General features: G+C 43.8%; 1 protein-coding gene across 2 annotated transcripts in view; it reads right to left on the bottom strand.

Moving 5' to 3' along the window:
- Nucleotides 1-22,046, bottom strand: part of slc12a2 (solute carrier family 12 member 2) — a 231,448-nt gene extending 209,402 nt beyond the window's left edge. The window contains exon 1 of one of the 2 annotated variants that reach the window (XM_072591024.1): nucleotides 20,969-22,046. In XM_072591024.1, the coding sequence (XP_072447125.1) occupies nucleotides 20,969-21,556 (588 nt within the window). In that variant the 5' untranslated portion in view covers nucleotides 21,557-22,046. The remainder of the gene's footprint in view (nucleotides 1-20,968) is intronic. The other variant, XM_072591016.1, reaches the window with a different exon arrangement.
- Between the last annotated feature and the right edge of the window lie 744 nt (nucleotides 22,047-22,790).

Raw genomic sequence — 22,790 nt, 5'->3', positions numbered from 1 at the left:
GACAGGTTGTGTGTCCAAGAGTCAATAAATAAAAGAAAACTATATATTCCACATTTACTACTTTCCAGTCCAATGGAGTCTTTCCTGCACCTAGCAACACAGCTACTACCCCATTTAAAATCAACCTCTCGAGACCTTACAATGAAGGTTATTTGGACCTGGAGACTGGTCAGCCCATTCTTGCTAGGAGAAAGAGGACTGCAGATCACAGTCAAAAGGGGTGGTGCTGGAAAAGCACAGCCAGTCACACAGCATCCGAGCAGGAGAGTACATTCCTGGCTAGCTTCCTCGCGAGCTGATAGGTCTTCCACCTGATTAACATGGTAGTGAATGACCAAAATGTTAAATCAGATAGTGGATCTTCTCTTCAGAATTTCTAGTAGGAATGTGCATTAATGTTCTGAAATTACCTCTTAAAATAGCTGCCCACTTTGTTTCAAATAATTCTTCCCTTAGCCTATTATGTCACTTCAGCTAGCTCAGCTTTCATGACATAAGCTTGCCATTTAGATTAGATCCTGGATTACACCTCTTCCCACCCTATCTCTTGATAAAATGCCATCCCGTATTCCCAATTCCTCAGCTTCCGCCGGATCTGCTCCCAGGAGGACCAGTTCCACCATAGGACACACCAGATGGCCTCCTTTAGAGACCCCAATTTCCCTTCCCACGTGGTTAAAGATGCCCTCCAACGCATCTCGTCCACATTCCGCACCTCCGCCCTCAGACCCCATCCCTCCAACTGTAACAAGGAGAGAACGCCCCTGGTGCTCACCTTCCACCCTACCAACCTCCGCATAAACCACATCATCCGCAGACATTTCTGCCACCTCCAAACAAACCCCACTACCAGGGATATATTTACCTCCCCACCCCTTTCCGCCTTCCGCAAAGACCTTTCCCTCCGCAACTACCTGGTCAGGACTACGCCCCCAAACAACCCACCCTCCAATCCTGGCACTTTCCCCTGCCACCGCAGGAACTGTAAAACCTGCGCCCACACCTCCTCCCTCACCTCTATCCAAGGCCCTAAAGGAGCCTTCCACATCCATCAAAGTTTCACCTGCACATCCACTAATATCATTTATTGTATCCGTTGCTCCCGATGCGGTCTCCTCTACATTGGGAAGACTGGGCACCTCCTAGCAGACCGCTTTAGGGAACATCTCCGGGACACCCGCACCAATCAACCACACCGCCCCGTGGCCCAACATTTCAACTCCCCCTCCCACTCTACCGAGGAGATGGAGGTCCTGGGCCTCCTTCACCGCCGCTCCCTCACCACCAGACGCCTGGAAGAAAAATGCCTCATCTTCCGCCTCGGAACACTTCAACCCCAGGGCATCAATGTGGACTTCAACAGCTTCCTCATTTCCCCTTCCCCCACCTCACCCTAGTTCTAAACTTCCAGCTCAGTAACTGTCCCCTTGACTTGTCCTACCTGCCTATCTTCTTTTCCACCTATCCACTCCACCCTCTCCTCCCTGACCTATCACCTTCATCCCCTCCCCCACTCACCCATTGTACTCTATGCTACTTTCTCCCCACCCCCACCCTCCTCTAGCTTATCTCTCTACGGCTTCAGGCTCACTGCCTTTATTCCTGATGAAGGGCTTTTGCCCGAAACGTCAATTTGAAGTTACTTAGATGCTGCCTGAACTGCTGTGCTCTTCCAGCACCGATAATCCAGAATCTGGTTTCCAGCATCTGCAGTCATTGTTTTTACCTCATACTTAGGGACACCTTTACTCTGGTGGTCCTTAGCTAATTGTGTATCACATTAAATAAAACTAAGTTAATATACAGTCGTGGGCGGCACCGTGGTTAGCACTGCTGCCTCACAGCGCCAGAGACCCGGGTTCAATTCCCTCCTCAGGCGACTGTGTGGAGTTTGCACGTTCTCCCCGTGTCTGCGTGGGTTTCCTCCGGGTGCTCTGGTTTCCTCCCACACTCCGAACATGTGCAGGTTAGGTGAATTTGCCATGCTACATTGTCCGTAGTGTTGGGTGAAGGGGTAGATGTACGAGTATGGGTCTGGGTGGTATACGCTTCGGTGGGTCGGTGTGGACTTGTTGGGCCGACGGGCCTGTTTCCACACTACGTACTCTAGTCTACAATATACATCTGTGTTCTGGTCGGTCGGTCGGTCGGTCGGTCGGTCGGTCGTCGTCATCGTCATCGTCATCATCGTCATCATCATCGCCATTATTGCTAATCAGATGTTTCCAGTTTATATCTCGTTTCCTGATCTCATGAACTAAAGTCATCACTAAACTACTGCACAAATGTCATCCTTTACCTAGCTTCCTGTTTAAGTGTTGTATATCTCACAATATTCAAAATGCAATTCTCATTATCCTGAATCCATGAGATAAATATCATAAAAACAAACAAATCAATATAGAGCTCATTAAGTAAATAGCTTTTATGAATGCTACGTGCAAATACATGATTAGTGAGTGATTTAGCTTCATTAGAAGACTAGATATTTAACGATTGCATTGTCGATAGGTTATTTCTGTCCTTTTCTGCCATTCTTTGACCCTCATTTCCCCGTATTACCATTTCCCCATCTCTAGTTTTTGATAGACCTCATTTTGCCACAAATGATTCCTTGGCTCCACTATTTAGTTATGTGGTTTGGGACACTGGCCCCAGGACAGTTCAGGTGTAGACTCAATAATACAGCCTAATTTGATTTATTGGTTTCACTGTCTTAATACATGTGCCAAGTACTGTTTTACATGCTAACCTGACAAATCATACATTACTAAGTACATCAAGGTAATGAAACAGACTGTACAATATAGTGTTACAGCGACAGAGAAGATGCAGAGAAAAGTCAATTCTATTAAGAGGTAAGTTCATAAGTCTGATAACAGTGGGGGAAGAAGCCACTCTTTCTCCAGAGTGCGAGAACGGCACACACAGAGACACAGTATGTCACAACCCAGAACTCACTTCTCCATTAACAGAATTTGCACCAGAAAATAATGTTAATTTTATCTGCTCTCCGTCAATTTCCTTACAGCAGTAGTAAGAATCCTGGGAGGATCTGATTTACAAATTTCACTCTTCATTCTCTACAAGAATCTCCTTCCTAGGTCCATCTACATGGACCACAACCACTGGATCCCACCCCTCCCACTGTAAAATTCATCTCTCACCCAGAACAGATGTCCCAAACTCTGACACTGAGCTGGTAAGAGTTTTCTGGACATACACATATGTTCCTCCTGAAAACAGTTAATCGCATCACAATTAAGTCCTGAAGTTCTTGACTGGCTTCCTGTATGACATTGTTATTTACACATCTTATTTAGCAGCCTCTTGTCAAAGATCTTCTGGAAATCAAAGTAGATCACGTCCACTGGCTCTTTGTCTAACTTACCCATAAAGATTCTTTTCAGAAAGTAACAGATCTGTCAGGCATGACCTCCCTTTGACAAAGTAGTGTTTAATCCACCCTACTTTACCATGCACTTCCAAGTATCCCATAATCTCATCCTTAATAATGGATTCAAAAACCTTAAAAACTGAGATCAGGCTAAGAGGCCTAAAGTTTCCTGTCTTCTCCTTCCCATGTTAATAGGATTTTACATTAGCCCTCTTCCAGTTCTCTAGCATCCTCCCTAACTCTAGTGGTTCTCGAAAGATCACCAATGACTTCCCAATATCCTTCAGAACACAGGGGGGTCACCCATCTGGACCAGGTGATTTAAACCACCTTCAGACCTTTCAGCTTCCCGAGTACCTTCTCCTCAGTTATGGCCACAGTTAGACAAATACACAAATTTACATTGCCAATTAAAACAAGGATATTTGGATGAATGAATGATTTCAAGACACATTCTTCCATATTAGTGAGGTATTTATGAAATTGCTTGCTCCAGATTATACACCCCAAGCAAGATAGATGCTTACTTTACCAAAAAACATGAAAGGATACTTATTAAAAGTGAGATGCACACAAAATAAGTATGAATTCTAAAAAGATCAAAAACCAAAATTCAAAGATTACTGTACTTCTGTAAGATTATATACTGAAGGGCATTAAGATAATTACAAAAAATCTGACTAGCAATAAACCAGATGACATGAGTAAAGTTATTGATCTGTACACAAATGGATTCAGAAATCTTTTTGTTCAATTCAGTCCCACCAGAACGCTGCAGATTTCTCACTTTGGGTCCCTGTATGAACAGGCAAAAAAAAAGGACACTAATATTCTTTGATTATAATGAAAATCACACCCAAAATCAATTAGAATGAATGTTATCCTCCCAGCACTCAAGTATTAGAAAAGCAGCAGAAACTCATATCACCAGGTATACCATTTCTCAAACAGGCAATGCCATTTATCTTTCTCAAAGGACTTTGGTAATTTCAGCAGTAGGCATTAAAAGGCAGCAACTAAAATACTGCCCGCAGGCTAGGGGCTACTCTCAATACTCATCTTCAGTCCAGCAGACTTGCTAATGAACCTGAATGCCCCTGATGCAAATCTGATGGGTTGAATTCTGTTTATGGCTTTTTAGTACAGTAAGTCTGCAAAGAGCCATCTAAATAACAACATTGGCAGCACGGTGGCACAGTGGTTAGCACTGCTGCCTGTCAGCGCCAGAGACCTGGGTTCAATTCCCGCCTCAGGCGACGGACTGTGTGGAGTTTGCACATTCTCCCTGTGTCTGTGTGGGTTTCCTCCGGGTGCTCCGGTTTCCTCCCACAATCCAAAAGTATGCAGGTTAGGTGAATTGGCCATGCTAAATTGCCCGTAGGTAAACGGTTAAATATAGGGGAATAGGTCTGGGTGGGTTGCACTTTGGCGGGTCGGTGTGGACTTGTTGGGCCGAAGGGCCTGTTTCCACACTGAGTAATCTAATCTATCATTATGATTTTATTATAGCATAAAGCATCAACAATTAATTTTCTACAAGGAACACACACACTTATAAGCACTTGTATGCGATTTCAACAAGGAGTGGCGATTTATTTAAATTCATTTGTGGGACGTGGGTGTGTTGCTGGCTGGACCAGCATTTATTGCCAATCCCCAGCAGCCCTTGAGAAGGTAAGGGTGAGCTGCCTTCTTGAGCTGCTGCAATCCACCTGCGATGACAAAATATTTGAAATTACTGGCTTGACACAGAATGAGCCACTTCTGTAGCAGAACAGAAGTAAACGTCTAGTGATTTTTTAAAAAAAATAAATTCACAAAAGGACTGCAATGCCTCCGGGATTACAGTGCTGTTTCCTATATCATGACTATATATCAGGGCGGCACGATGGCTCAGCAGTTAGCACTGTTGCCTCACAGCGTCAGGGACCCAGGTTCGATTCCAGCCTCGGGAGTGTGTCTGTGCAAACTCCACACATTCTCCCAGTGTCTGCGTGGGTTTCCTCTCACAATCCAAAGATGTGCAGGTTAGGTGAATTGGCCATGCTAAATTGCCTGTAGTGCTCCAGGATGTGGAGGTTTAGGTGCATTAGTCAGGGAGAGATTGGTCTGGAAGGTTACTCATTGGAGGGTTGGTGTGGACTTGCTGGGCCAAAGGGGTTCTTACACAAACCATCTGAACAATCAAAGTCCATTTACATAGCTCAAGTGTCATGTGCATAAAAACTGCATTTACGCACTGTCACATCACACTTGTCAAAAGCATTTCAGATAGTCTTCACCCATAAATGAGGTTAATGTATAATGCCAACAGCAGCCAACTTACTCATAACCAGAGTCCAGAATAGAGGAATCAAACAGCCATCCAGAACCTCTTAAACTACCTGGATAAGAACTGCATTATCACCACCAACTTCACAGATCAGAAGCTGAAACACTATTTACAAAATTGAGCTTACCCGACATCCAACTGACAAAGTTCAGGTCAAAAAGCTGAACAATGCCCATGACATAAATAGTCAGTGTCAGGTGCTCACTTCAGTTTTAAATATGCTGGAATTGCTAACAGACAAAAATGATCTGCTCACAAGATGCGATTTCCCACCGTACATTGACATGATAAGTTATGGACTAGTTTTCATGACATCATAGCCTCTTTGGTTGTGTTTTATTTGGCCTATATTGTTAGATTAGATTAGATTACTTACAGTGTGGAAACAGGCCCTTCGGCCCAACAAGTCCACACCGACCCGCCAAAGCGTAACCCACCCATTCCCGTACATTTACCCCTTTACCTAACACTCCAGGCAATTTAGTATGGCCAATTCACCTGACGTGCACATCTTTGGAATGTGGGAGGAAACCGGAGCACCCGGAGGAAACCCACGCAGACACGGGGAGAATGTGCAAACTCCACACAGTCAGTGGCCTGAGTCGGGAATTGAACCCGGGTCCCTGGCGCTGTGAGGCAGCAGTGCTAACCACTGTGCCACCATTGAAAAAGATATCCAGTTAGTCCCACTGCCCTGCAAAATGCTATCCCTTCAAGCATTTATCCAACTTCCTACCCAAGTTCATACCCAAAATTTTCAATCATTCTTTTTTAGACACTGCAATCCATACCATATTAACAAGAGTAGTCCATTTCCGCCTTGACATCACCTTTTTATAGAATTGATCATGCGACTTCAAACATCATCATTTGCAAGGCTAGTATTTAATGCCCATCTCCAACATGCCTCAGAGGTGACCTTCTATTTGATAGAAACTTACTGACTCATTCAACTGTTACTTCAGCAAATCACCCAAGTTCCATTGAAATAGGTAGAATATCATGCATAAACAGCTGAACTCTAGATTCTCCCCCAAGCTCCCCCCTTCCAAAAACTAAAATTTCTATGGGTCTGTTTAAGTACCCATTAGCAAAATACAAAGTTAGCAAAAAGAACGCTCTGCTATTACTGCAGGTGATTAAGTTATAATGCAAAAAGAAATTCAGGAGGTCTATCAAAAATGATAAATAAAAAAGGTATCTCTGTCCAATTTAAGACAAGATTTGCTAGATTTTAATGTAAAACATTTGGTATCTAACCAAAATAGTCCAAGTGGAATTCAATATGAAACTGGAGTAAAGTACAAATCTCCCATATAGCCCAGCCCCACAAACACAGAGCCTGAGAGGGCATTAATCCAAAATTTAAGAAAAGGGAACAAATTTTAGTTTCATTTCCTATCCAGGAATTAACATGCAATCTTTTCAACTTTGTTGTAATTATGTTTCTACATTCAAATGCTTTTAAACCCCCTCCCCAATAGTCAGAGGGAAATTGAGAAACAAACTTGTAAGGAGATCTCAGCTATCTGTACAATATAGGGTAGTTATGGTAGGGGATTGTAACTTTCCAAATGTCGACTGGGACTGCCATAGTGTTAAAGGTTTAGATGGAGAGGAATTTGTTAAGTGTGTACAAGACAGTTTTCTGATTCAGTATGTGGATGTACCTACTAGAGAAGGTGCAAAACTTGACCTACTCTTGGGAAATAAGGCAGGGCAGGTGACTGAGGTGTCAGTGGGGGAACATTTTGGAGCCAGTGACCATAATTCTATTCGTTTAAAATAGTGATGGAAAAGGATAGACCAGATCTAAAAGTTGAAGTTCTAAATTGAAGAAAGGCCAATTTTGACGGTACTAGGCAAGAACTGTCGAAAGCTGATTGGAGGCAGATATTCGCAGGTAAAGGGACAGCTGGAAAATGGGAAGCCTTCAGAAGAAGTGAGATAACCAGAATCCAGAGAAAGTATATCCCTGTCAGGGCGAAAGGGAAAGCTGGTAGGTATAGGGAGTGCTGGATGACTAAAGAAATTGAGGGTTTGGTTAAGAAAAAGAAGGAAGCATATGTCAGCTATAGACAGGATAGATCGAGTAAATAGTATAAAGAAAGTAGGAGTATACTTAAGAGGGAAATCAGGAGGGCAAAACGGGGATATGAGATAGCTTTGGGAAATAGAATTAAGGAGAATCCAAAAGGTTTTTACAAATATATTAAGGACAAAAAGGTAACTAGGGAGACAATAGGGCCCCTCAAAGAACAGCAAGGCGGCCTTTGTGTGGAGCCACAGAAAAGGTGGGGGGGGGGGGGGGGGGGGGGGGGGGGGGGGGAAGATACTAAATGAATATTTTGCATCAGTATTTGCTGTGGAAAAGGATATGGAAGATATAGACTGCAGGGAAATAGATGGTGACATCTTGCAAAATGTCCAGATTACAGAGGAGGAAGTGCTGGATGTCTTGAAAAGGTTAAAAGTGGATAAATCCCCAGGACCTGATCAGGTGTACCCGAGAACACTACGAAGCTAGAGAAGTGATTGCTGGGCCTCTTGCTGAGATATTTGTATCATCAATAGTCACAAGTGAGGTGCCAGACAAGCCAGGGAACTATAAATCGGTGAGCCTGACCTCAGTGGTGGGCAAGTTGATGGAGCGAATCCTGAGGCACAAGGTGTACATGTATTTGGAAAGGCAAGGACTGATTTGGGATAGTAAACATGGCTTTGTGTGTGGGAAATCATGTCTCACAAACTTGACTGAATTTTTTGAAATAGTAACAAAGAAGATTGATGAGGGCAGAGCAGTAGATGTGATCTATATGGACTTCAGTAAGGCATGCGTGGTTCCCCATGGGAGGCTGATTAGCATGGTTAGATCTCATGGAATACAGGGAGAACTAACCATTTGGATACAGAACTGGCTCAAAAGGTGGAAGACAGAGGGTGGTGGTGGAGGGTTGTTTTTCAGACTGGAGGCCTGTGACCAGTGGAGTGCCACAAGGATCGGTGCTGGGTCCTCTACTTTTTGTGATTTACATAAATAATTTGGGTGCGAGCATAAGAGGTACAGTTAGTAAGTTTGAAGAGGACACCAAAATTGGAGGTGTAATGGACTATAGAGGTTTACAAAATTATAAGGGGCATGGATATGATAAATAAGCAAAGTCTTTTCCCTAGGATCAGGGAGTCCAGAACTAGAGGGCATAGGGTGAGAGAGGAAAGATACATATTAAAAAAAAGACCCAAGGGGCAACATTTTCACGCAGAGGGTGGTACGTGTATGGAATGAGCTTCCAGAGGATGTGGTGGAGGCTGGTACAATTGCAACATTTAAGAGTCATTTGGATGGGTATATGAATAGGAAAGGTTTGGAGGGATATGGGCCAGGTGCTAGCAGGTGGGACTAGATTGGGATGGGATATCTGGTTGGCATGGACGAGTTGGACTGAAGGGTCTGTTTCCATGCTGTACATCTCCATGACTCTAAACCCTAACATTCAATTTTTTAAAAAAAAACAACAAAAAGATAGCTTCACAGGTCTCAATCAGCAATTAAAATTCAAAATTTGCTCATGTAGTGTTGAAATGATCTCTATATTAATAGATGGTGTATTGTTAATGATGCAGAGGTTTTGAGGAGTCAGGAGTGTTTCTAACCCAAAATCTCAGCTGGCCAATCCAGTTTCGGGTCACTGATTGATGGGGTATCAATCAAAAGCTTCAAAGTTCCCTGCATTCAGTTGATGTTCCTACAGTCAGGCTGCACTTGTTCAAGATGGTAAACCATCACCTTCTAATGCAATTGGATTGCAGTTATAAAAGATTGTAGTTATGATTAGGTTTAAAAGTAGTCTTCACCGTGTTTTGTCTTTTAACAGTTTTTTTTCAGGGGGATGTACACATTTGGTGCCAATCCTTATTTGCTATTTAGAAGATGGTGGTGAGGACCATCTGAAACTACTGCTGTGCATCTGCAGCAGGTACATTCATTTATGAGCAAGAGCAAGCCAATGTCAGAAACATACAAATATCAAATTAAAGGATGGGTTCAACATATATTGTTGAAAGTGAACCATTGGCATGATATTGGTGGCCACAAATGTTTTGAAAAAATTGAGATACTTTGTGCCCAGTTATAGACAAAGGTACCAAATAAAACCTGCATCCATGGAGTGAACAACTATTTGTGTACCCATATCTAATATATACAAAACCATAGCTTTTGGGGTCAGAAACAGGAGGTCATCTTAAGCACCATGATTTACAGTATTGGTTCTCTAGTCTATTTTTTTTTGTCCAAAATACTTAATTTTCGGCAGACAATTAGAAAATGCAGTGATCTCCAAGTCTTAAAGATTGGAGGTCATCCTGATTATAGAGCTCAGCAAAAGTCAGATGTTCAAGTTGCCTCAAGTTAGTTAAAACTAAAACAACCATGTTTATGTCTTCAGGTACTAGAATTAACAACAGCATAACTTTCCATGCTTTTTTTTTTAAGAAAAGGCTTGTGTAGAGAATTAGAAATGTGTAGCAGCACTGTTTAAGAGAAAAGTTTATACAGACACTATAGAACATAGAACAGTACAGCACAGAACAGACCCTTCGGCCTACGATGTGTGCAGAAGATTAATCCCAATGTAAAATAACCTTACCTACACACCCCTCAATTCACTGCTGTCCATGTGTATGTCCAGCAGGAATTCAGTGAAACACAGAATCCCAACAGTGTGGGCCCATTGAACAGGTGGCTCAGTGGTTAGCATTGCTGCCTTACAGTTCCAGGGACCTGGGTTTGATTCCCACCTCAGGCAACTGTCTGTGTGGAGTTTGCACATTTTCCCATGTCTGTGTGGGTTTCCTCCGGGTGCTCTGGTTACCTCCCACAGCCCAAAGGTGTGCAGGTTAGGTGGATTGGCTGTGCTAAATTGCCCATAGCGTTAGGTACATTAGTAAATATATAGGGTACAGGAATGGGTCTGGATGGGTTACTCTGGAGGGTCAGGGTGGACTTGTTGGGCCAAATGGCCTGTGTTTCCATACTGTAGGGAAATCTCATCTAATAATTAGACACCCCACCCAAACCCACCCCTACCACCCCGCATTTCCCACCTAGCCTGCACACCATGGGCAATATAACATGGTCAATCCATCTAATCTGCACACCTTTGGACTGTGGGATGAAACCAGAGCACCCAGCAGAAACCGATGCAGATATGGAGAGAATGCACAAACACCATTGCTCAGGGCTGGAATGGAGTCTGGGTCCTGGGCACTGTGATACAGTGGTGCTAACCATTGAGCCATCATGCGGCATGGTACGATTACTGGCCATTTTTGGATGCTTGCTCAGGGAAGTTTAATGATCTTCAAAAGCAAAATACTAGAAAATGGAACCTCAATTAGTTTTTTTTTGCAGGCAGTATTCCAGTAGGCTTAAACTGCCTTCAGGGATGGAAATGCTATTGTTTGTAAAAACAAGCCTGTATTACAGCTGGGAACAGCAGCATCCCAAGGTCAACTGATATCAACTGTGCAATCTCACATCTAATACAGAAGCTCGGCAGACTACAAAAAGTATGGGAATTAACATCAAATATTGTGTACCCAAATTCCCAAAGAGAAACAAATGAATTAGAAACAATGCAATGGCATGTACACAACCAAAATACTTTAAAAACTGCAAGAAACATGACTGCTCACGTTTCAGAGTGACAGCTGACCTCAAACAAAGTGTTAGACAGTTTGACAGAAGAGAAAGAAAGAGTTATTTTGAATTCATTGATAAAACACAAAGCTGGTGATGACTCAGTGGTAAATGCACTGTGCAGTGTAAAATTAAGCTTAGAGAGATCAGAAAGCTTCCATTGAACATCTGCAGAGCTGAAAAATACTCCCTACAGCTTGACATTTGCTGGTCTAGATTTGGAAATTAAAATGTTGTGTCGCAAGGGTAAAGGCACATGATAGTTGCTCGCAAAAAAAAAAGAGTCATATCTCAGCAAAAAGAAAAAGCCTTTGTATTGAAGGTAATGGCCTTAGCTAATGCAGAAGGCAAGGGAGGCCAATATAAAAATGTTCCAAGCACATTTTTTTTTAATGTTATCAATCATATTCCTATGAGCATGAGTCTGATAGATACTAGGGGAGAAAGTGAGGACTGCAGATGCTGGAGATCAGAGCTGAAAATGAGTTGCTGGAAAAGCGCAGCAGGTCAGGCAGCATCCAAGGAGCAGGAGAATCGACGTTTCAGGCATCAGCCCTTCTTCAGGATTCCTGAAGGGCTGATGCCTGAAACGTCGATTCTCCTGTTCCTTGGATGCTGCCTGACCTGCTGCGCTTTTCCAGCAGCACATTTTCAGCTCTGATAGATACTAACAAGTACTGATGAGTCACAAGTCTGTCAAAAATAACCAATTTTTCCTACTTTGTGGTCACACTTGTGCATATATTGTTCCACAGTTATGTCAGGTAGTTATTAGTACTCAAACAGTATATACTTATACAAATGAACTTGGATTTACACTGCTGTAAATAACAACTAATTTTTTTTAAAAAAACCTTATTGTGGCCAGCCAAAAAAGTAGTGATCACTGTTGGATTGGTGGGGTGGGGGTGAGGGTGACAATTTTAATCGAGGTGAACAGAAGTCCCACACTTGGGGGAAAAACTCAAATGAGGTGGAGGTGGCATCCTCTTCAGCAGGCAGTGGAACTCCGAACCCATTCGTCTGCGTTCTTTCTCCTCCCAGGTGGCAGAGCTCACAGGTTTGGAAGGTGCAGTCACAAAGGAGCCTTGGTAAGTTGCTGAAGTGTGTAGGTGGTGAGTTTAGGAGTCAGTTAGCCGCACAGCTGGTTTGCGATGTCAACAGCGTGGGCTCAATTCACACAACATCGGAGGTTACCATGAAGGATTCTCCTTCTCAACCTCTCCCCACACCCGAAGCATGGTGGCCCTCAGCTTAAACCATCACCAAACAGCTCTGTCATGAGACAGCAGCCCTGTGGTCTGCTGGGATTATGGCAACTTTAGCTTTTAACTGTACATAGTTCACATTGTAGCCTCTATGGTGGTGGGACAGAGTGATCATTTAAGATGATGGGGTGTTTAAGAGCAGGCTGCTTTGTCTGGCTAGAATGGACACTACAGTATTGTTGCTGGTGCACTGATCCAGGCATGTGGTAAAGTGCATCCCATTCTCCTCCCAGCTGGTGTCTGTACCCTCCATTATATCCAGCCAGGAGAAAGTGAGGACTGCAGATGCTGGAGATCAGAGTAGAGAATGTGGTGCTAGAAAAGCACAGCAGGTCTGTCAGCATCCAAGGAGCGCGAGAATCAACGTTTCACAAGCCTCACTCCTGATGAATGGCTTTTGCCCGAAACGTTGATTCTCCTGCTCCTTTGATGCTGCCTGACCTGCTGTGCTTTTCCAGCAACACACACACTACCACAGCCAGCTATACACACAACTGATGCAGCCTGACACAGCTGGAGTTAAAAATAGTTAGCTCTTGGACTTCAAACCCTCAAGACAATTAACTATTTTAAAGTCACCAACATTTTTCTGCAGATTCACAGGGGAGGAATTCATCAGAATCCTCAGCCAAAACAGTTCTTGGAGCCACAGTATAATTTCTACAATTCAGTCCCTGGTCAAATGGTAATAACAAGTGTTGATGGTGAAGTATTCAGTGATGGTAATATCACTGAGTGCTAAGTGGATATCGTCAGAGTCTCTGTTGTTGGAGTTAGCAATTGCTGGCAAATAACATTTACTCCACACATCAGCCCAAGTGGTGGTGAGCTCTTGATTTTTTTTTTATTTTGCTCATGAAGTGTGAGCATTACAGGTTGAGCCAGCATTTAATACCCATCCCTAGGTGTCCTTGCAGAAGGTAGTGGTGACTGAAGGAACAGTAATATAATTTCAGTTCAGGGCAGTAAACAGCTGGAGGGGAACCTGATGTTTCAGTGTTTCTTCTAAAATGGTAGTGATTAAAAGTTTTGGATAGTGCCTAAGGATCTTTGGTGACTTCTGCAGTGTGTGTCTTGTAGATAGCACACACTGCTGCTGTGTCAGTGGATGGAAGGAGTGGATGTTTGTGGATGTGGGCTGCATTGTCCTGGATTATGTCAAGCTTCTTGAGTGTAATTGGGATTGCACTCATACAGACCAGCGGAGTATCCCATCACACTCCTGTCTTGTACGCAGTTGACAGGCTTGGAGAAGTCAGGGGGAGTGAACTACTCACTGCAGGATTCCCAGCCTCTGACACGCTCTTGTAGCCACTTCATTATATGGCGAATCTGGTTCAGTTTTTGGAAAATAGTAACCCGAAGGAGGTGTTAGGGGGAAATGTAGTGATGGCAACACCATTGAATGTCAAGGGGCAATGATTTAATGGAAGTGATCATTACCTTGCACTTGTATGGTGTTGTGTTCCATTTACCACTTCTCAGCCCAAGGAGTCGTGAATGGTGCTGAACATAATAATGGAGGCAAGGCAACCTGAACATGTTTAAGCATAGGATAATACTCTGATATTCCTGCAGAAATGGCTTACAGCTGATAAGATTACCAATAACTTTCCTGCATATGATTCCACAGCAGTCATTTCTCCAGATTCCTATGGACTCCAGTTTTGCTAGGGCTCCTTGATGCCACACATTCAAAGATGATCCTCACCTCACCTGGACATGGTATTGAGGTATGAAGTTGTAACAACAAAAAACGTTGCTACTGAACAAGTGGCTGTTTAAGAGGACTTCAAAAATAACTTGAAAGCCAAAACATCAAGCATACTTAAAAAAAAAGAAATCTGGATGCCATTAAATACCTGTGCAATTTGAAGAAACAAGAGGACTATTCTCTTTTTGGTGGTGGTGACAGTCCCAGCTCCAAAAGTATAGTAGCTTAAGCAATGCAGCGCTTATCCCCTCACCTTTGTTCCAGAACACTATGGCCTAAAGTTAGACAGCATCAAGGTGACAGCTCTCATTATAAACTGGAGAAAAGAGAAACTGCCAACAAAGATGGCATCATGCAGCAGAGGAAATCTGTGGCATCTGGAAATTGAGGTGTCAAGGAGAACAGCCAATCACGTTTTCAGACAAAGTTTGAAGTAAAAAGCCTTGATTAATATTTTAAGTGAAATATATAAAAAAGCAAAATAAAGATTGGAGCACACATGAAATTAAGTTTCAAGTTGAACTATTCAACATCAACTTATAACTTCAAAGTCTGTGGATCATTGCAAACAGAATTAAAACATTGCATAAACAAGATTAACTTTCAGGACTAGAACACTTGTTAGAAATAATAGCGTTTGGTAGGTAACAAAAATGTAATTACACACAAGCATGGGGATGGAAGGCAGAAATTCACGGAGTTAGGGTGGAAGCTTAGAGCTAGAACAGAGTTGTTATCTCTGGTTTGTGCCATGTGCTAGTGAGGCGAGGAATACGGAGAGATAGCACGTGAACACCTGAGTAGAGATGATACAGGAGGGAGTGATTCAGATACCTGGATAATTGGGGCTCATTCTGTAGGTTGGACCTCTACGAATCGGATAGTCTTCACCTCAAGAAGAAGAGGGGTACCAATATTTTTTGGGGGGGGGGGGGGGGGGGGGGGGGTTGCTAATGGTCTTCGGGAGGGTTTAAACTAAACTCAGCAGGCGGATGGGAACCTTAGTTGTTGCTCCAGTGTCCAGGAGGTTGACAAGAAGTGAGGTCATGAATAAGGTATCAAGTTTTAAAGGAGTGTACCGGCAGGCAGTGGTTTGAAGTGTGTCTACTTCAATGCCAGGAGCATCCAGAATGAGGTGGGTGAACTTGCAGCATGGGTCGGTACCCGAGACTTTGACGTTGTTGCCATTTCAGAGGCATGGGCTAGAATAGAGACAGGAATGATTGTTGCAGGTTCCATGGTTTAGATGTTTCAGTAAGATGAGGGGAGGTGGTTAAAATAAAAAGGGGAGGAAGGTGTGGCATTGTCAGTCAAGGACAGTATTACGGTGGCAGAAAGTAGATAAGTCCTCATCAAACGTCCTGAGGTGGCATAGGCTGAAGTTAGAAACCGGAAAGGAGAGATCACCCTGTTGGGAGTTTTCTATAGGCCTCCAAATAGTTCCAGAGATGTAGAGGAAAGGATAGCAAAGATGATTCTGGATAGGAGCGAGTGTAACAGGGTAGCTGTTTATGGGGGGCTTCAACTTGCCAAATATTGACTGGAAAAGCTATACTTAGAGTATTATATATGGGTCAGTTTTTGTTCAATGTAGGCAGGCCAACAAGGGGGCGAGGCCACACTGGATTGGGTAATGAAACAGGCCAGTTGTTAGATTTGGTGATAGGGACCACAATTCAGTTAGGTTTACTTTAGTGATGGAAAGGGATTAGGTATATACTGCAGGGTAAGAGCTATAGCTGGGGGAAAGGCAATTATAATGAGATTTGGCAAGATTTAGGATGATAGGATGGGGAAGGAAATTGCAGGGAATGGGCACAATTGAAGTGTAGACCTTGCTCAAGGTACATCTACTGCGTGTCCTTGATAAGTAGGTACCTGTCAGGCAGGAAGTGTTGAGCAAGGGAGCCGTGGCTTACTAAAGAGGTTGAATCTCTCGTCAGGCTGAAGGACGTGACTTTATATAAAGGAGAGATGTGAAGGCTCAATTAGGGTACTTGAGGAAAGACCTAAAGAGAGCTAAGAGGAGCCAGGAGGGGACATGAGAAGTCTTTGGTGAGTAGGATCAAAGAAAACCCCAAAGCATTTTTTTTTAAATCCTGACATACCTATAGAATGACTAAAGACAGACTAGGATCAGTCAAGGACAGTGGGAGGTTGTGCATGGAGTCCAAGGTTATAGAAGAGGCGCTAAATAAATATTATCAGTATTCACACTGGCAAAAGACAATGCTGAGATGCAGGCTAGTAGACTAGTCAGGATTGAGGTTCACAAGGAGGTGGAGTTAGCAATTCAGCAGAGTGTGAAAATAGGTAAGCATTTTGGGTCAAAAGGAATTTATCCTAGGATTCTCTGGGAAACTAGGGAGAAAATTGCAGAGCCTTTGATCTTTATGTCTGCAGGAATACTGCCAGAAGACTGGAGGATAGCAAATGTTGTCCCCTTGTTCAAGGAGGGGAGTATAAACAACCCTGGTAATTATAGACCAGGGAGCCTTATTTTGTTGTGGGTAAATTATTGGAAGAGGATTTATCATCTAGAAAGGAATAATTTGATTAGGGATAGTCAACAGAGTTTTGTGAAGGTAAGTTGTGCCTCTCAAACCTTATGGAGTTCTTTGAGATGGTGATCAAACAGCTGGATGAGGGTAAGCAGTTGTGGTGTATATGGATTTCAGTAAGGCATTTGACAAGGCTCCCTACAGTAGACTACTGCAGAAAATACAGATGCATGGACCGAGGGTCATTTAGCAGTTTGGATCAAAAATTAGCTAGCTGAAAGACGACAGAGGGTGTTGATGGTGGAAAACGTACATTCCGGAGTTCGGTTATAGTGGTGTACCACAAGGATCTGTTTTGGGCCCACTGCTGTTTGGCATTTTCATAAATGATCTGGATGAGGGCTTAGAAGGATGGGTTAGTAAATTTGTAGATTGGTCAAGTTGTGGACAGTGCGAAAGGATGTTGCAGGTTACAGAGGGACACAGATAAGCTGCAGAGTTGGGCTGAGAGGTGGCAAATGGAGTTTAATGTGGAAAAGTGGGAGGTGATTCACTTTGGAAGGACTAACAAGAATGCAGAGTACTGGGCTAATGGTAAGATTTTTGATATTGTAGATGAGCAGTATCCATATACATAGATCCTTGAAAGTTGCCACCCAGGTTGATATGGTTGTTAAGAAGGCATATGGTGCGTTAGTTTTTATTGGTAGACGGATTGGGTTTTGGAACCACAAGGTCATGTTGCAGCTGTACAAAACTCTGATGCAGCCACATTTGGAGTATTGTGTACAGTTCTGGTCACTGCATTACAGGAAAGATGTGGAAGCTTTGGAAAGGGTTCAGAGAAGATTTACCAGGATGTTGTCTTGTATGGAGGGAAGGTCTTATGAGGAAAGGCTGAGAAACTTTAAGCTGTTTTCATTAAAGAGAAGGTTGAGAGGTGGTTTAGAGACATAAAAGATGATCGAGGGATTAGATAGGTTGGACAGTGAGCCTTTTATCTCGCATGGTGATGGCTAGCATGAGGGCACATAGTTTTAAATTGAGGGGTGACAGATATAGGAGAGATGTCAGAGGTAGTTTCTTTACTCAGTAGTAGGGGTGTGGAATGCCCTGCCTGCAACAGTAGTAGACTTGCCAACTTTAAAGGGCATTTAAATGGTCATTGGGTAAACATAATGGATGAAAGTGAATAGCGTAAGTTAGATGGGCTTCAGATTGTTGCACCGACCGGTGAAACCATCAAGGGCTGAAGGGCCTGTATTGCGCTGTAATGTTCTACATCTCAGTAAAGACAGATCCTTGAAGAGTTTCTACAGTCAGGCTAATAATATAAATATTCGATGTTCAGATCAAACCAAGTGATCCAAGATTTCCATTACGTTGGGACTTAAGTCATCTAGAAGAGGCAGCACGGTGGCTCAGTGGTTAGCACTGCTGCCTCACAGTGCCAGGGACCCAGCTTCAATTCCAGCCTTGAATGACTGTGCAAACTCCACACAGACATTCTCCCAGTGTCTGCATGGGTTTCCTCCAGGTGCTCCGGTTTCCTCCCACAGTCCAAAGATGTGCAGGTTAGGTGATTTGACTATGCTAAATTACCCATAGTGTTCAGGATGTGTAGGTTAGGTGCATTAGCCAGGGGTAAATGTAGTATTATAGGGGTAGGGGAATGGGTCTGGGAGGGTTACTCATCGCAGGGTCGGTGTGGACTAGTTGGGCCAAATGACCTGCTTCCACACTGTAGAGAATCTATTCTAAAAAGGGGGAGGTGACAGCAACAGCTGTAATTCCATGTTTAAATGGACAAATAGAATTACAAACCGCTGTTTGCAAGTGCTGCCTTTTGTATTATTACACCTGTAACATCCAAACTATTGCGTTATTTAGATTAGGACTAAGTCAGGTACAGTTTCAGTAAAAGCCTAGCAGTTAAACTTCAAAAGTATGTTTGTGATATCCCTTTACTATTTAAAGGATGCATAATAATTGAGTAATTGGATTATTGACCCAATTTTTAAAAAGAGACAAGTCATGAATGCATTATGCTAATCAATATCAACAATTTCTACATTTCAAATGCATAGTGACACAACAAGAAATAAACAGTTTTGTTTAGTGGTACACAATCCACCATTGTATTTGTGGACCAGCTAAATGGGATGTAGGAGAACAGATTTGGACCTCAAAACAAAAAGGAGCAAGATGAAGTACCAAGGTCTCCCTCAATCTTGGAAATAGCAATAGCAATCGTTTAAAGTGTAACTTGTACATAGTTGCTATGGTGCAGTAGACTGTACCCTTGTGTAGACAAGGACAGTGTTATGTATTAAACTGTAAAATGGTTTCTTTCTATCACACAAGATCTTCTGGGACTCGTCGACCAACAGGAGAAAAAGTGAACTGTGGCAGCAAATCTCCCAGACTGTTCAGCACAGTTCATCACACCTGAAGGGTCATTATTCAGCAAAGTCCATGCCTAAATAATATATCCACTTGCAGAACTGCCACACAAAGAGCCCAAATCTATTTTTCAGCAGGATAAAGATTGGGTTTTCACAAAGTTCCTACTACAGAATGGCAGGTCAAAGGTTACGACCAATACCGTCAGCTGCTGTCAAAAAAAAAGAACCACATGCACAAACAACAGGAACCGATTACTCAATACCAACAACACAGCATCTAAACACACTGGGCATTTTGCAAGTCTAACACAGTTTCATTTAAATGAGGGTTTAATCACCCAAAAGTAACCCCTGCCTAGCTTTTAACATTGAAACTCCGATGCTGTTAATCTGCTTTAGTTGCAGTCTTCAGCAATTATTGAATGAAGAGGACAGCCGATAAAAATTCCCAAAAGTTTTATGGTATGGTTAGCATCTTTAGTGATATCAAAAATGATGGTTTACTGTGGAACAGGCCAGCAATGGGGATGGATAACTACATGGGAGTGGGGGAAAAAAAGAAAGAGACTGGAGGAAGAGAACACCAATGGAAAGAAACTGAACATCCCATAGACACACCTGTAAGAACACAGCATATCGTACCACAAAAAAACTTCATCCAAACATTAAATACAAACCTCCCATCTAACAATGTCTCAAAAAAGGTTTTTAATTTATCCAGGGGATAAGGCAGTCACTGCTCATCCAGTGTTTACTGCCCAGAGGGTATTTAAGAATCAATCACATTACTGCAGGTCTTGAGTCACATGTAGGCCAGACTGGGTAAGGATGGCAGTTTCCTTCCCCAAGGACATTACTGAACCATGGATTCATGGTCCTCATTAGACTCTTAATAAAAATCTGGAATTTTATTCAAATTTCACCGTCGGTCATGGCAGGACTCGAACCTGGGTCCCCAGAACATTACCAGGGTCTCTGGATTAACAGTGCAGCTATGATACTCGACCACCACCTACCCTTGAAGAACTAAATCTTAATACTGACTTTGAATTCCAAGTCACTGGAATCCATTGCTTGCAATTAGAAGGGTAAAAGATTGTCCAGCGAATGTCATGTCATGGGAGCAGCATTTGTTATATGCACACCTGGAAATCTAGAGCTAGGGAGCAACTGTTTTAGTGCCCACATCTGCACACAACCTTTAGAAGGAAAGTTAATTCTGCGCATTCATTCTCAGTTACGCATAGTCTGTCTATTTTAGTGAAAATTTGTCACGCTACAAGTACATCACCACTATCCCTTATCAATATAACCAGTAGCAGGAGGGCAGGATAATAGATTGTACAGGCAAAAAAAAAGTGTGGATGATTTTTTTTTGTTTAAAAATGTTCTCAATCACTTCTAATTCCTGACTAACTTCCTTCCATCACAGCACCAGCTGACCTGCAAGCTACACAATTTCACTGCCAGAGAGTGTGAACCAAAGCATGGAACAAATGTCGGCATTCCATCAATTTTCAGCATACCACATCCACAAGGATGTCAGGGCACACAGAGACAGAGACAGGGACAGGCTGGGAGCCGCTGACCACCAGGGTGGTGTACACAGCCTAGGGAGGGACGGAGAGGGAGAGAGATGCGCTAATGTACCTTGTCCAGCTCATCGTGTAGCTCCGCCAGGCTGGGTCTGATGAGTTTCTCTCCGAGCTGAGCCACTGTATTCCTGTAATGATCGATCCTGGGCACTGCATCGATGGTGTTGTGGCCGAAAGTTCGCAGGTAGTAGGTGTTGCTGTGTGTATCATAGTAATGATGGGTGGTGGTGCCGGCCGACTGCAGGCTGCCCTCACTCAGCAAGGTGTCACCGTTCTGGGGGTAGCCATTCATCGCCGCCTCGCTGCCTTGCGGTGGCGCCTGTTGCGGGGAAACCCCGCAGCCCGAGCCGGCCGGTTCCTCCCAAGCCGGGTCCACGAAATTCACCCGGAACCTGCCTTTCGCCTCCTCGGCCGCCGCTGCCGTGCTCTCATCCCCGGGGGGAGCGATGCCTTGGTCCTCCTGCTCCGGGCTCGGGCTGGGGCTCCGTCCCTTCGGCCCCTCTGCCGCTCCTGCCGCCCCCTCAGTCACCAGGTCGACCTGGAAGCGGCTCTGACTGGCCACTGGACGGAGCGGCACGACAGGCTCGGGCGGAGCGGCTGGAGGCTGCTCTCCGGCCGGGGAGCTGGGGGAACCAGGCTCCATCCTCACCGTCTACTCCTGCTCCTGCCCTCGGCCCGCCAACCAACACTATTAAACCTATTAAAATAACAACAACAACAGCAGAAGGGGACCTCAAACAAAAGAAACCCCAGTCAAATTCAGCTGAAACAAAAAGAGAGGAGGGAGACTACAACCACACTGATCCCTCCTCTGTCTCAGTCAGACCCTGTGTAAACCTGATATCCCCCTCTCGCTGCTATTTTTACCGCTCGGTCCCTCTAGACACTGCTGCTCACTACAATGTTAGAGGGGCTACTCCCAGAGCCCACACATTCATGGGAATCAGCTCCCAGCCGGAGCCTTGTCTCTATTTTTTTACCCCCCTCCCTGTATTCCTCAGTAACTGCAGCGCTCACTCTCTCTCTCTTTCTCTGTGTCCTTCCCTCTTTATCTCTCACATCCCTGGGCGGCCTCAGCTGTTATAAGTCGGCGCTGAGCTCCCATTGGCGGCTCAGAGTGCGGAGGGAGGGTGGGGGAGTGTTACTGCTGGATATACACACACACACACAAAAACCCAACAGTTAGCTCCACACAGCACTGGGCAGGGCACAGCATAGTTTAAACATCGCGAGAGACACACACACACAGAGAAAGGCTTGCTGCAGGTTTCAATATTAAACACGTTCTGGCTCAATTGCTACCAAATGTAAAGGAGGATGTGTGAGCGCAGCGCTGCTGTTGCCGACAATGTGACACAGTGCAGGAAGAGAGTTTGATGTACGTGCCTGTTTTTGAGGGTAGGGCTAGGGAAATAAGTCAGTTGCTCAACGGATCATTTGCTGAACTTTTTTTTTCCCCAAAAAAAAATATTTGCGTGGATTGTCTTTCAAGGTAAGTAGGATGGACGTAGCAGAAAAGGTGTTCCTTTTTCGCCCGGGGTTTGGGGAGATCTTAAAGGGAAAGCGTCTCTTGAAACAAAATGTCTGATAAAGCAAAGCAGGCTGATGATCTGAAATGCACGGCACGTCAATCGACATCAGTTCAAGGGGGGAAACAAAACAGGTTGTGAGTTTTGGAGTTTTGCAGATACGCATTGACTGCCTGCTCCAGCAAAGACTTGGATTACACCGTCACAAATCAAACGTGGGGTGATGCAGGTAGCTAAAGGAGACAAAAGTATTTAAAATAGGGGAAAAATGTTTTTAAAAAATACAAGCAGAGGGAATAAGAAAACGGGAGATAAGGGAACGAGTGAGAAAGCGAAATAGGAAGCAGT

This window comes from Chiloscyllium punctatum, chromosome 2, assembly GCF_047496795.1.
Source record: "Chiloscyllium punctatum isolate Juve2018m chromosome 2, sChiPun1.3, whole genome shotgun sequence".
In the NCBI taxonomy this organism is placed as follows: Eukaryota; Metazoa; Chordata; class Chondrichthyes; order Orectolobiformes; family Hemiscylliidae; genus Chiloscyllium; species Chiloscyllium punctatum.
This window is presented reverse-complemented; position numbering and strand designations above follow the sequence as displayed.